This window comes from Cicer arietinum, chromosome 3 (genome assembly GCF_000331145.2).
Source record: "Cicer arietinum cultivar CDC Frontier isolate Library 1 chromosome 3, Cicar.CDCFrontier_v2.0, whole genome shotgun sequence".
NCBI classification, from domain to species: Eukaryota; Viridiplantae; Streptophyta; class Magnoliopsida; order Fabales; family Fabaceae; genus Cicer; species Cicer arietinum.
In genome coordinates this window covers 59750784-59767032 of record NC_021162.2, presented here as the reverse complement: position 1 = coordinate 59767032, position 16249 = coordinate 59750784, and the positions used below count along the sequence as shown (strand labels likewise).

General features: G+C 29.1%; 1 protein-coding gene across 1 annotated transcript; it reads left to right on the top strand.

Annotated features, from left to right (window-relative positions):
- The first annotated feature begins 8890 nt into the window (after positions 1-8890).
- Positions 8891-13979, top strand: LOC101512802 (2,3-bisphosphoglycerate-independent phosphoglycerate mutase). Its single transcript, XM_004492551.4, has 10 exons — positions 8891-9031; positions 9357-9545; positions 9684-9811; positions 10283-10433; positions 10512-10715; positions 11601-12025; positions 12213-12405; positions 12495-12590; positions 13104-13259; positions 13645-13979. The coding sequence occupies exons 2-10, from the start codon at positions 9384-9386 to the stop codon at positions 13807-13809; spliced, it is 1680 nt and encodes a 559-aa protein (XP_004492608.1). The 5' UTR covers positions 8891-9031; positions 9357-9383; the 3' UTR covers positions 13810-13979.
- Positions 13980-16249: the final 2270 nt, after the last annotated feature.

The window sequence follows — 16249 nt, the reverse complement described above, 5'->3', positions numbered from 1 at the left end:
ATATATATATATATATATTCTTACAATAGTGTCGTTATGTGTATTTTAAAACTAATGATAGTGACAATGTGCTTATTTTGAGACTTATAGTAGTGTAAATTATTCTTATTTTGAGACTTGTGGTAGCCAGTGTATTTTGACAACACTGTTTACATAATACTTCACTTTGTTTTTACAATGATGTTTTGTTATACTTACAATTTATTTTTAAAATACATTATAAAAATACAGCAAATAGTAAATAACAAAATAGACTGAAAATGATTTTTTAATTACCCACGAAAATTTCATGAGTAAATGACATAATTTGAATATTATTATTCATGTTCCTTCTGTAATTAATTTACCAACGGCATGTCATGGATAAAATTATAAATATCAAATAAAAAACAATAGAATTTTTCAAGGATTATCCATGAGTAATGTTCCTTGTGACTTTTCTCTAGATAAAGTACCTACGTCTTTATCCACGGAAAATTTATGAGTAATTTTTTAACAGAGACTCGGCGAGTCATCATACTCACGGACATTTTTTAAAGGGTGTCCCACTGCTTATCTGTAGGTAAATATTTACCGAATGAATTAACTACAAACCCGAGTCCGTGAGTAATTTTGCATTATCTACAGATTGTCGTGGATAAAGACAAAATATACCGTAAATAATAACAGTTTTTCTTATAGTGTATATTTATTATATATTTCATGATCTGCTTTTAGTGAATTGACCACTTGAAATCTAATACACTTTTGATTATTATGAAATTATACATATCATATGATTTGAACCTTATAGTTTGTTAAAATGTAATCAATGTGGAAAGGGGAAGGGTAGTTATTTTCTGTTATGAGATTTAGTCAACAATTTAGTTAGTCTACTTTGTAACTAATGCATCATATATATATAAATAATAACTAGTGATAAAAAAGAGTAGGCATTCAGAAAAACTAATTTATTTGACTCTCAATATAGCTCTAAAAGTGTGTATATACAAGTGCATGTGTATATATGTTCTTGTTTCCCAAGTTCCTTGGTATCTAAAACCTCTCGTTTATGACCACGAGGGCATTGTAAACCTTGTATTGCGCAACAATTAGGTATGTGTTTTGACCTCTTGAAGCACCAATGTTCAAATAAACATACAGTAGTGGAACTTTCATTAGAGTATATATATCAGCCTGCAATGTGGCATCTCAAGGAATTTTAGTGCAGTCATCTCTAAAGGAGATTGAGTGGGTGATGAAGGAGATGTAAACACTTGTCGATGAAAAATTAGTTATAAACTTCATAAGAGAAGCAAACATGTAGATAACAAATTTCATTTTCTTTTTTACGAGGTTAACAATTTCAAGGAAATCAAGAAGATGCTAAGTGTAATTTTTTCTTTAGTGACATTGGCTTAAGGGGAATCATAATGTCTAATCCAATGTGAAAAGGGAAGGGTAATTATTTTGTGTTATGGTAACTATATTAATATATGATTAATATTTTAGAGTTTCTATTTTAATTATAGAAGTGTTAAAAATGAGTTTAGGTGACATTTGAGCTTTTAGAAGGGTTAAAAATAAGTTTTGGATCTTTCCTTTTTTAAAACAAAAAACAAAAGGAAAAAGAAAGAGATCGAGAATACCGTTCTCCATCTTCTTCTTTGTACTTACATTGCCTACCTCTATGATGGTTTTCTTCTTCTTCTTTTCTCTTCGACCACGACCATTACAGTGGGTGTCGTGAAATACAGAAACTATATTCGTAGTTGTTGTGATCTCATTTTTCATTCTCAACCCGAATCATAAATTGAAACTCCATATTACTCTACGTCAAAAATTACACGATTGTCACGAATGAATACTAAAACCATATATGAACTCAAAGCAACACACTTTTTCATTATTTATGCTCGAAATCATCCATCGTTACGGTCCGAAAAACAGGTTTCCACCCTTGACGCGACTAGTTTCTCGAATTTCGGCAATCATGTTCTCGTCTTGAAAAACTAATATCATTATATGAGTCCTTGCGTCTAAACCTTTGAGAAACACTACTTTTGCATGCAACTACAAAGTTAATGTCGAAATCTTTCTAGTGTGTCGGTGAAACTTTTTCCTCTTTTTGTTTTGCATTGTTTGGACTCAGTTTTTCTTTCTAAAATTCTCATTAATTATTTAACATTGATTTCTATGCTATGCATAATTTTATCTGTCACATTTTGTCGACTATGTGAACCAACAATTGATTTTGAGAATGTTTGTTGCACATTATCAAACTATTGTTGCTGCAAAAATTCATTGTGATTCATATGTCATGCAAAAGAGTCGATTTGAGGTAAAAAGTGAGAGAAAGTTCGGTTTTATGAGTCTAATATAATATACTACGAATGAGAATGTTGAAATTCTCAGATATTCATCCAGGGTTTACCACGTACAGTTGATCTCTGCTGAGTAATCATTAATTAAAAATATATGAATAGTAATGGTGATAACTAAAATTTGACTTAGAAACATATATAATTATTGTCAATTAATTTATGGTAAGATTGCATGATATTTAATTTTTGTGAAATCGTGTGCTGATTATTATTGTATGAATGATGTGTACTTGAGTGTTCTTGTTTACTTGAATGAAGTTATGATTTTACTAAAATGCATTACTGGTTGGATTTTCTGCATTATGACCGATAGGACTTGACTAATGATTGTTCTTGTTTACTTGAATCAAGTTATGATTTTTGATTGATATATATAATTCTAAATAATGGGAGACTTTTTCAAATCTTGTATTTCAACTAAAACCTAACAATTTCTTTTCTCTATGATTATATCATTTATCAAACCTTGCATTGAACACATTCAGTAAAATATAAAACAACAATCAAAACAATGAGAACACTAATATCATTACTTAAAGTTTTAAATTAAGATATAGTGTCAAAATCTCACGTATTGAAGTATTTTACTCATTGTTGCTCCCACTCTAGACCTCTTCTCTTATATATTCAACATTCCTTCAATTTTTAGTTGATGTGAGAATAACCAATCACTTTTGAATCCCGACAAGGAAAGTTGATGCACAATAATCCAAAGCAGCGCTAGTCATGAACTGATGTCAAATTTAAAAGCAGTGGTAATGGATAAACCGGCAAGAGCTGCCATTGGTAATGGAAGCATTACTGGTGAAGAAATATGTAAAAGAAGCATGGGAGCCTTAGATAACAACGAAAAGTAAGAATTGAAAAGAGCATAAACCAAAGGCATGTGTGAGAAAAACAGAGCGTAAGTTTTCTTCAAATAGGTTGTCACATGATCACTTAAGAGTTAAGTGAATGAATGCTAGCTTTTATATTAAATTAAATAAGCGGAAGTTATTTGCTGTCAAACTAAACTTTTATAGTTTGGTGTCAATTAATCATTTATGGGTTGAGTTGAGGCTAGGGATGAGAATATGCTAGGCCCTCAGGGCTTACGGCCTGACCTACTTATGGTCTGGCCTGGTTTGACCTATTTAATAAAAAAGCTAGGTTCATGCTGTTTTTAAAGCCTGTTTATTTAAATAGGTCATACTAAGACTTATAAAAAAGTCTATTAGGCCTGACAGACCGACCTATATATATTTTATTATTTATTAATATTATTTATTATTATTATTATTATATTATTAATATTATTTTCTATTTTAAATTCTATCAATTAGGCAATCACTCAGTGAACATTTCATATTCAGTAGTTGTTCCATATTCGGTAGTCATTCCATATTTGGTAGTTGTTCAATTAGTCAATTACTCAGTAGTCATTTCATATTTTAAGAGGTAACAATGAATGTGTTTGTTTCAGAAAAAAAAATCTATTATTTAACACAAAAAATTATTTTTTAGAGTTTAAAAGATGTTTGTTTCATATTTTTTTTAAATTATTTTAAATAGGCTTCCAGGCCAGGCCAGACTTTTAAAAAGGTCAGGTCAGACCGGGAAAAAAACCTATGATAGGCCGTATGCCTAAAAAATAAATCGTAGGTCAGACTCAGGCCTTTCAAAGCCTAGCCTATTCCCACCCCTAGTTGAGGCTCCTCCTTTTTATATACACATGACATATTTTATCATATAATAATATACATATTTGAAAAAACACATGTTATAATGATATTATTACATGTATTATTATTACTATTATTATTATTATTATTATTATTTATTCGTTTCTCATATTGAAGATAATCTTTTATTACATATTTAATACTCTTTTTGTTTCGTTATTGGGTCATTTTACACATATTAAAAAATTTATATAAATGAAAAAATTATTTTTTTTCGAAATATCCTTGATAGACATCAATGTATTATAAATATCATTAATATATAGTGAAAAATATTGCATTGGAAATCATGTAAGTATAATTAATTAAATGGTACAATTGAAAAAAGTACATTGAAAATTAAAATGATGATTTATTTTGAGATAATTTTGTTTGCAAATAAGTCAATTATTATACGACGGAAGAGTAACTATTTATAAAATACATTATTTATATTTTATGTAACTAGGATAGTTTTCATCTATATCATTTAAAAAAAATATCAATATACCCTTGTTTGAAATTAATATAAAAAAATGATGTTTGACCTTCAAAGGATTGCAAAATGAGGATGCGACTAATAGAAATAATATTTTTTTTCTTTCAGGAGATCACATCATAGGGATGCGACTATGTATTGTTTATTTTAAGAAAATGAAAAGAAAAAAAATTAAATTAATAAAAAAACTAATAAAAATAAATTAAAAAACTAAATTATATTAATAAAGTCAATTAAAATATATTAAATGAAAAAATGCATTAAACTTAATGTGGTTGAGTAAATGTGTCAAAAAATAATGTTATATTCTCTCCTATTATACCATCAATTTTATTTGTAAATAAAATTAATAATTTCATTCTATGTTGCAGTCAACTGTATCTTATTTTACAATTAAAATTATTTATTAAAATATAAATTAACATATCTAGTTGTTTAGAAAATGTAACATGTTCAAAAAATTTAGTATGTTCATGTTTTCTATGTTTATGATATAGGCAAATATTGTTTCTTTTTAAAGAAAATAAATAAAGATACATTTATTTATGTTATAAATCAAATAAACGTTAAGAATAAAATGTACATATATAATTAGTGGATTATTATTGGGTAACTGATATAGGTTGTGCATTTTATATTTAACGTCTATTTTATTTCTAAATTAAAATAGATAACTATTAAATAATAGATATTTTATTTTTATTTATTCAAATTATATTATAGAAAATTAACTGACTACTTTAGCAGTCTCAAACAACAATATTTTGGATTATCATAGAATAATCGATAAAGTTTATGCATTTTATTTTTAACATCTATTTTAGTTATAATATAAATAAATGTATTTTTTTTCTTCTGAAATTTTTGAATGTGTTACATTGTTTAAAATTCACCGCAAAATAGGAGGCAGTTGCTAAATTTATTTACAAGTAAGATTGACAACAAAATAGGAGGGAGTTATTGCACTATTATAGCTGCTTTTGTTCTTTGTTTCATGATATACTCAAATTCAGTTTCTCTTCTGACAAAAATGAAAAATAAAATATATTTATTTATAATATTATAAATAAAAATGAAGAACGATATCGATTACCTGATTATAATTCAAAATATCATCCGAATGTTACTGATAGTTCTACTAAATCTCTATAATATTTTTGTATTTTTTCTTACTAATTTTAATTAATTATTTTTTGTTTATTATATCAATTAATAAAAAAAAATTAAACAATGTGTGTGTAGAAGGTAGCATTTCTATTTTTTGCTTCACAAATGTCACATTCACATTATGCGATTTCTTGAAGGCCAACAAAAATAACGTTTTTTAATATATTAATTTTAAAATAGAATATTTTAATTTTTTTATTTAAAAGTAGGATATATATGAAAAAAAACTCCTCATACCAACAGTTCAATTTTATTTAATTGAAATTGGATTTAAATCTTTGGTACTTTTTCATTTATATGCCTTTTAAATGTATATATATTTTTTTTAATATATCCTCCTTTAAAATTAATATACAAAAATATATTAATTTTTTTAGTTTTCATGAGATCTTATGACGATGATGCGACTATACGAAAAAAATAAAACTCCTCCTTCAAGAGGGGATGCAATTATATATTGCTTTTTTTTTTCAATAAATGAGAAAATTAATTTAATAAATAAAATATAATAAAATAATAATAAAAAAATTAAGTTATATTAATAAATTAAACAAAATATATTAAATGGAAATAAATATATAAAAGTTACCATTTGGGGTGTACTCAAATATACTCAATTTTGTGAATGAAAGAGAACACATTTAAAAGTTTATTTTATACAAAAGACATCATGATTGATAGTTACCGTTATACAGTTTTAAAAAATTTAAAAGAGCGATCTAGTGACTTAACATACTAATGTTATCGGTAATTGAAAATAATTTTTAAAACAATTTCTCAAAAATTAAAAACAACAATTTTCTCGACTCAAAACCATCATGCTTTATCACTTGCTATAGTAACCTAAGAGTTATTCATTGTGAAACGAAGGTGCCCAAATTTCAAGTTGATTTCTTACAAGACAAAATATATATGAGAAATTGCTCCATCAATCGGTCTTTCGGTCTTTGCTCCGAAGAGATTTTTACAAAAGGAGTAAAAGAAATTCAATAATATTGATTTTGTATGATTTTTTTTTATCTTCGAAGAGTAATTAAATACCATATATTTAAGTCATATAATTGCTATGTTAGAATTGAAACTTAAAAATAATATTAATCTAATATAAATATTTATTAGTTGAACTAAAAATTAACACAATTTCACATGATTTCATTTGAAAGATTTAGGATTTTAGCAAGCTTAATACATTGGGCTAGTACCAAAAAGGAAATAGAGTATATAGATTGGGCGCAAGAGGTTAGTATGTTTACCATGGGCAAGAAAATCAACGCAATAGTCAATAACCATGGGCAACGTATAAATCCAGGGTACCACTATTGAGATCATGTATGGTCCAAAACACAAGACATACTTGATTAAATTGTTGGAATTCGTACTTCAAACAAAACTGTTGCATCAATACTTTTCAAAAACCAAACATGCAACTCAATTACACACACCCCATACACGGTTTACAACGGAAAAGTAGTTACACAGAATCTGAAAAAGATTTTCGTGTTTAATTACTTCTCTACAATTAGTCTATTATTATTGGTTCGGATTAATTAGAAAACAAAATTATAAAAGACATACACTTTAATTAAAAAAATAATAAAAGATGTGTTGTTAGTGTAACAGTGCACACATTCTTAACTAATTAAAACATTGTTCTTAAATTTTGTCTACATTAATTAATTTGGAAATGTATTTTATTGGAGAAAGTGAATCTATTCTATATGATCATGTATAAATAATAAATGAGTGGACAATTAAAATGTTTTACCCCTTGTCCCTCTTTGGACGATCCATGTATAATATGTCGTATAAAAATATTCAAATTTCTACCATTTTCAATTAAATAGTGACATCCTAAACAAAACTATCGTAGTAAAAGCACACATGTGCTACATTTATCATGACTCGATCTTCGATGGTAGTTCAAACGTTCTACTACAACTTTAAAACATAAGAGATTTAAGTGATATGAGTATTAACATGAATTGGTGAAAGAAATAAATATAAATTATATAATTATGCATGGTGGTGGTATATAAGAATAAAGATTCACGTATGAAATTATTTAATATGTTGAAGTATATTTTTTTTCTTTATGTTTTTTAATTTGTTGTTATATAGAAACTTGTTTCATTCTAAATTAATTTAGTTGATTTTATTTTGATTATTCGACACAACTTATATTTGAATATATAATTTTAATTGAATTTTAACTTCTTTAAAATAAAATAACATAAATAAAAAACAATAATGATTAAAAGTAATTTATCTTTTTTGGTATAAAAGTCTTCTCACTAAAATTAAAAATTATTTTTATATCGTATGGTTCTTTTGAAAATCATTTTATATCGTATAGTAGAAGCATGTATCACACCGTTAGTCACGTTTCTATTAATAATTAATTTTTGTGGAATCTCTTAAGAAAAAGAGAGGTACGACTTATGAGGAAAAATTGCATGCACAATGGGTAGCATATTCGAATATTCACGTCTCTCTCTCTCTTTCGTTTGTTTTCCTTTCTAAAAATATTTATATCACCAATTTTTCTATAAACGATATATTTTCTATGAACTCATTATTACTTCACAAATATTTACATATTAAAACAAATATTTACATATTAAGCTTTTTTTTTTCTTTCCTTTTTTTGTTTTTTTAATAAAAAAAACTATATATATATTAAACGCGTCATGTGTGGTTTAGTTAAACAAAATTAGTATGCATAAAAATATTATTTTAATGTTAAATTAATCATAAAAACTAATAAAATATGTAAATTGATTAAAAATGTAGCATTTACATTTAAAACAAAAACATCTCTTTTATAATACATCTGAATTTTAATTATTTTAAAATATTCAAAATAGCCCGAAACAATTGTTTGTTTTAAGAGATTAATTGGTGTGCAATGTGTTACAATTATTTTACACAGATATTCATTTACAGTCATTTATGATATAATTATCATTTCATTGGTGTATAATCTGTAAAAAAATTAAAATGTTTAACCACTACTAAAAAAGGAAAATTATAAGTTAACCATTTTCATTTCCCTTATTTTCTCCGTCTAGTGACTCTTCTTAAATATCTCTCCGGATTCACGTTCTCGTAGGTTCCTACCTTTTATATTTTTTTAAATAAAAAACAAAATGAAAATATCAACGCTAATAAAAAAACTGTATTTATATCCAACAACCAAACACAACACAACACAACACAATTCAAAGGTGAAGAAGGGTTTGGTCGTGTTAGGTTACCACCGTGACATTTGTGTAGTTAGTTGCGGCTGAAACAGAAATCGTTGGGTATGTCTGAGATTTTCATTTTCTACAAAAACTACTTCACTTCTCTGCATCAATCTCATCCTTTGACTTATTTATTTGATCAAATTATTATAGATTTAAGATTTATGTTTCTACTAATCAATTTTTATTAATTTTAATTCTTAGATTTGTATTTGAAAACTGCTTAAGATCCAAATTAAGTTGTTTAATTTAACAATAATAATATACATACATAGTTTCATTTGATAATATTAGATGTGATGTTTATAGAAGAATATGTATGATGATGAAATTTGTTGTTGATTAATTTGTGAAGATTGCTTTTTTGGTTTTGTTATTGAATCAGAATCTGTTATAGAAAAGAAAAACAAAGATGGGTAGTTCTGGATTCTCATGGAAGTTACCAGATCATCCTAAGCTTCCAAAGGGAAAGCCAATTGCTGTTATTGTTTTGGATGGTTGGGGTGAGGCCAAGGAAAATGAATACAACTGTATTCACATCGCTGAAACACCCACAATGGATTCCCTTAAAAAGGTATAAACTTTACATACCAATTTATATTTTGTTGAATTGAACTTGTTTGGATGGAGTCTGTGCTTTTAGATCCATTGATGTTTTTGAGTTTTTTTACTTCATGAAAATGAATGGTGGTATTTTTTTGGTATATTGTAGGGTGCACCTGAACATTGGAGGTTGGTTAGGGCTCATGGTAAAGCAGTAGGTCTTCCAACAGAAGATGACATGGGCAACAGTGAAGTTGGTCACAATGCACTCGGTGCCGGTCGGATATTTGCTCAAGGGTATATTGAAATAGCTTCTAATCTCAATCTATTTAGTTTGTCCCCATTTGTATGATGCTATAAACAGATTAAATACTAGTTTGTAGTTGTAGAAGTAGACAAGTAGTAATCATATACTAATTATATTATATTTATGTAAATAGTTAATTGCTCATGCCTAGTTTAGTTTAAGGATGCAATCCAATAATCAATAACATCTAAAAATAAAGGATGTGTTTTGATTTATTCACTCGAGTCTTGGTTAGGATTTGGTGCTTTTTGAATTATGTAAGCTGTTTCTTGATTTAACATAGCAGAAAATGTGAACCAATCTTGTTTCTTGTCAACATCTGGATTTGATGTGCCTATTCTCTTATGCCGTTGGTTGCGCCGTAACAGATCTTGCTTGCTACATCTTGTTTTGTGATCCACCTTTTTTCATGAATTATCCTTAAGGCTATCAGTATCTTCTTTTGTGTTTGTTTATTGTAGTGCAAAGCTTGTTGACCTTGCTTTAGAATCTGGAAAAATTTTCGACGGAGAAGGTTTCAATTACATAAAGGAAAGTTTTGAAACTGGCACAGTGCATCTCATTGGGCTACTGAGTGATGGTGGAGTTCACTCCAGACTTGATCAAGTGCAGGTGATTTTCTTGGTTTGGACTTTTGTGTCTCTTCACGTTTGCAAAATTTATGCTTTCTAACCAATTATGTATGTACAGTTGTTGCTTAAAGGGCTTAGTGAGCGAGGTGTTAAGAGAGTCCGTCTCCATATCCTTACAGATGGTCGTGATGTTTTGGATGGCTCAAGTGTAGGTTTTGTGGAAACCCTTGAAAATGATCTTGCGAACTTGCGCGAGAAAGGTATCGATGCAAGGATAGCATCAGGTGGAGGTCGCATGTATGTCACAATGGACCGTTATGAGGTATTGTATTTCAATGCCTGGAAATAACTTTTCATTATTCCTATAGGGATCCCCCGTTTCTTTTAAAATGTTAACAAATTCTGGACTTCCTCTTTTAACTTTCGACTTATTTTTATACTAGACATTTCTAATTTTATCAGAAAAAGGATAATTGGGCAAACAACACTAAATATTTAATAAAAGTTCAAAGGTAGTTCACGTTATGGTGGCTGATTACATTCGTAAGTTGTGTTCTACATCTAACTTGTGTTAATGTGTTAAAATTTCTACGTGTCAAACCTTCTATGTGTCAAACCTTCTATGTGTCAAACCTTCTATGTGTCAAACCTTCTATGTGTCTAACTTTCTTGTGGTCTGGTCAATGATAATGTTCACTGTTGGTCAGATATGGCTGTGAATATTCGATTTTTTCACACTTTTACTTTGAATTTAGCTTAGTATTTTATGTTCTCATACTTTTACTTAACCTGCATCATTGAAACTTGTTAGTTTCTTTCTTTCACTGATTTTTATATAGCTATTAGTCTTATATAGACACTAATTTTATCCTGTTTTTTTGTTTTTTTTAAATCCGATTTTGTTGCAATGCCATATTTGCTCTAAAGTTTGATAAAGGAAAGACAATAATTTTTTTGCCTGAGAATCATGATTGTTTTAATCAAAGGATTCAGGTTATCGTGGAACTGCTGCATAATCTCATTTATCTTAGCTATGAAAACATAAAGTTACGAGATTTCCTTTCCTTTTCGTGGTTAACGTTGTATTCCAATTCTTATTGTTTTATACAGCAAACAAATTTTGTGGACTTCAAATATTTATATATGTGGATAAATATATGTTATATATGACTATGAATGATGTAAATGATTTGAAAACAACTTGCAGAATGACTGGAGTGTTGTGAAACGAGGATGGGATGCTCAAGTTCTTGGTGAAGCGCCTTATAAGTTTACAAATGCTGTTGAAGCTGTCAAGAAACTGAGGGCAGAACCAAAGGCCAATGACCAGTATCTGCCTCCATTTGTTATCGTTGACGAGAGCGGGAAATCTGTTGGTCCGATAGTTGATGGGGATGCTGTGGTTACATTCAACTTCCGGGCTGATCGTATGACTATGCTTGCTAAGGCTCTTGAAAATGAAAATTTTGACAAATTTGATAGAGTACGCTTCCCTAAAATCCGATATGCTGGCATGCTTGAATATGATGGTGAATTGAAGCTTCCACGTCATTACCTTGTTTCTCCACCAGAGATTGATAGGACTTCTGGTGAATATTTAGTGCATAATGGTGTTCGCACTTTTGCTTGCAGGTGAGTTATCATCTATTTAATCTCTGTTAGTTTTCTCTTTATATCATAATAGTTACATGCAAATCCTTGATTTTGCTACATATCAATCTATTCTTGATGGTGAACTTTTTTGAACTATGCAATGCAAATAGAATTGTTAAGTCATCATGTTTGTCTTGTGTTGGCTCATAAATTTCTTCTTCGACAGTGAGACTGTTAAATTCGGTCATGTCACATTCTTTTGGAATGGGAACCGGTCTGGGTATTTTAATTCGGAATTGGAAGAATATGTTGAGATTCCAAGTGACTCTGGGATTACATTCAATGAACAACCAAAAATGAAGGCATTGGAGATTGCTGAGAAGACAAGGGATGCAATTCTTAGCCGAAAATTTGATCAGGTAATTAATTGGATTATTATCAGGTGATTTTGAGGTTCATGGTCTTATTAATTAAACTGAGTTACTATCTTATTTTGTCTGCTGTGAAGGTACGTATCAACCTACCAAATGGTGACATGGTGGGGCATACCGGTGACATTGAAGCAACGATTGTGGCTTGTAAAGCAGCTGATGAAGCTGTGAAGGTATGGACTGTTATTTTCAAATTTATTGTCTATATATTTCCTTTTTTTATAATTACAAATATTTAGCTTTTTTGGTTAATTTGGTTAATTCATATCAATTAGCTTAGTCACTTGGGGCCGTTTACTTTGTGAAAACATTTTCTGTTTTCATCTCTTAATATTTGTGTTCATTTTACCTTAATAAGAGACTCTTGAAGATAACAATTGTTAAGAAGAGAAGATGAAATATTAGTTAATGTAGATGCATTTCTATAAATAAAGAAAACAGTTTTTGACATTTTCACTATTTCTAGAAAGGTAGATAATTGTTTACTTCAAAAGTCTCTTACTATTTATTAATAAAAGTAAAATTAACACAATTTTTTGGAAATGGAAACAGAAACTAAACAGCTCTTTATATTTTTTGGCTGGTCATGCATAGATTCTTTAAAAATAGTTCAAGCCTTTCATTATATGTGCTATTGCTTAATAAGCAGTTGTATTAAAACTGTGTATTTACATATGTAATTGCAGATGGTTCTTGATGCAATTGAGCAAGTGGGTGGAATTTATGTTGTCACTGCTGACCATGGAAATGCAGAAGATATGGTCAAGAGGGATAAATCTGGAAAACCTCAGCTAGACAAGAATGGACAAGTCCAGATCCTCACTTCTCATACTCTTGAGCCAGTAAGTTTTACTTCAAATATTATCGAGGAAACCTCAAGTCCCACATTGGCTAATATACGGCCTAAATAGAACTTATGAAGCTTAGACAATTCTCACTTTTGCAAGTCAATTTAGTGGATTTTAGTTAGACGCATAATCTAAGATGGTACAAAAAGTCTATATACTAGAATCGTTATTTGGCCAACGAAATGTCCACACACCAAACCCAGTAGACCCTAACCGCAAGAGGGTGTTGGTATTGTGAGGCTGAGTTAGGTCTAAAACATAAGATTATCTGCTTCCAATAGGTTATGGTGCTAATTAAAATTACTTGCATTATCATTATAAATAAGAAGCTCAAATTTGGTTCTAAAAAAATCTTGTACTTTTTTGTTTGTTTGTTAAGGTGCCGATTGCCATTGGAGGTCCTGGATTAGCGCCTGGAGTCAGATTCCGCACCGATCTTCCCGATGGTGGGCTGGCTAATGTAGCTGCAACTGTGATGAATCTTCATGGATTTGAGGCTCCAAGTGACTATGAGCCATCTCTCATAGAAGTAGTTGATAATTGAGGAACCAAAAATAGACGATGACTTACAATTTTCAGTAATTTTCAAATAATTTAAACTTTACATTCCTCTCCACACATGTTTGTGGACTTTTGTTCTTTTGAAATGGCTGTATCAGTCTGCGGTTGACAGAACATTATACTAAAATTAATTAAACTTTTTGAATTTAGTTATTTTTTACTTGAAAATTAATTATTGTGTTGAAAAAGTAAATAATCAGGAGGTTTAGTGGTAATTGGCATTTTCAATCTGTGAGGTCATTTTGTTGTCTGTAGTCAAAATTCTTGGTACTCACTTTTTGTTGCCTGTGGGATCTTAAGAGACTGGTGAATCTAATTAGACAAGGTCATATTCCTCCGATTTTATCCAATCAGATATCTATTAGTAGGAGGAGTGCAAACTTAGAATATTATTCTTAAAATATTAAATTGCATCTATTTCTAATCCAACGCTATTTCAGTCATGTTTGTCAACTGTGATTGCACGCAAGAATGGAATACCCTTTTTTTATTGTTATGAAGAAACATATTATAACTTGTCCGAGTTCAAAATGGAAACCACCTCAAAAAAAAAAAACTGCACGAAATTATGATTCGTAAGACTGCATGCAATCCTGATCTGTAACTTTTACTCTGGCCAAATCCCTTATATTTTCAAATGTAAATAATAGTTCCTTACTTGTTACGTTTTCAAATGAACAACACTATTTTAAAAAAATATTTGATACCTTGGGCTTCAAAAGTTTAAAATTGCAGAAGCCTGGAATCTTGCATCTGTTGTTTTCTCCCACCTTTTTAAGCACGAGAAGGAAGTGTGTTGTTGCTTCTAGGTAAAGAGGATGTATGGCTGACATTGGTTTGTTTAGTTAGATTATGATGAAAATGGGGATATAAGGTTTTGTTTAATGGCCAGGGTGGAAAATTTAAGAAGTGAAGTGATAAGAGAGGTCCAGGGTTCTATCTCCATCTTCCTAATATTACTAAAATAATAACATTAGCTGTTTTTTTAAAAAAGATGATGAAAATGATTCTTCTGTTTTCTGTTACATACTTACATCGGTTAGCCTAACTACTTCATTTAGTTAGAGGTTTCCTCTTTGCTTTGTTTTCTGTTAACACCTCATTTCCTTCCAATGGACTAATAATTATAATTGAGGAAAAATACACATCCATAAGAATATGAATTTTGACAGATCAATAAGGTATTGAGAAATGTACCGTGCACCCCTTTATTTTACATCCCACCACACCATTTTTTTCTAATGACCATTGTATCCTTTTTATGTTATATAAAATTATCAAAAAAAATTTTACTACTCTCTTTTCTCACCCCCACTTTCGAAAGTTATCAAAGATTTCATAATATTCAAAAGTTTCAAACTTTCGAAATAATTAAAAGTCAGTTTATTTGGAACTTTTGTTAAATTGAAAACCTTCGAAATAAAATTTTACAGAAATAATAAAAAAATTTGAAACTTTCGATGAATCTGAAAGTTTCGAAATGAACATTTCCAGAAAGTTTCGAAAGTTTCTAAGAATTTGAAACTTCCAAAACACAAATCATTTGGAACTTTCGATGAATCTGAAAGTTCCGAAGCGAAAATTTCTAGAACTTTCGAAAGTTTGGATGAATGTGAAAGTTCCAAAACACAAATCATTCGGAACTTTTGATGAATCCGAAAGTTCCAAAATAGAAATTTCGAAAGTTTGGATGAATGTGAAAGTTCTGAAACACATATTCTTCGAAAATTTCAAACATTCGAAGTAAGTTAGTTTCGAAAGTTTCAAAACATTCGAAACTTTAGAAATTTTCAATTTTTATTTTATTTTAAATTTATTATTATTTAAATTTATTTCTATTTTTGAAATTAGGTATGGGTAGAGTTGAGGTTCATGGTTCAAGAAAGAGTATAGATTCTACAGAAAAATTCATCACCGATCAGGTATTATTATTATTGATAATCCATCACCGATAAATTTTTTATTATAACAGTATATTTGATGTTTTATTTGAAACATATTTTGTAGGTATTTCCTTCTCAATAAGCTGTATTTGAATGGGCAAAAACTATTGGAAGACAAAATGAAATTTTAATTATTACCATTCAATTAGATAAAGCAACCGAAAAAATGGGAAGAAAAGACAAATTGATTTTGGGATGCGAAAAAGGTGGAAGATATAAATCAAAATCAACAGTAACATGTTCTTATAAGGAAAATTGTCTGTTTACTCTCAGATGTATACCGTTAAGTGTTGGTGAAAGATGGAAAATTAGCGTTCGTTGTGGAACACACAATCATGATTACTTGATATCGTAACCAGTCATTCTTATTTGGGGTGTTTAAATGAAGAAGAGAGGAAATTTGTCAATAACATGACAAAATATAAGCTTGCACTCAGATTCATTTTAAATGCTTTGAAAGAGAGAAATAAAGTTAATCTC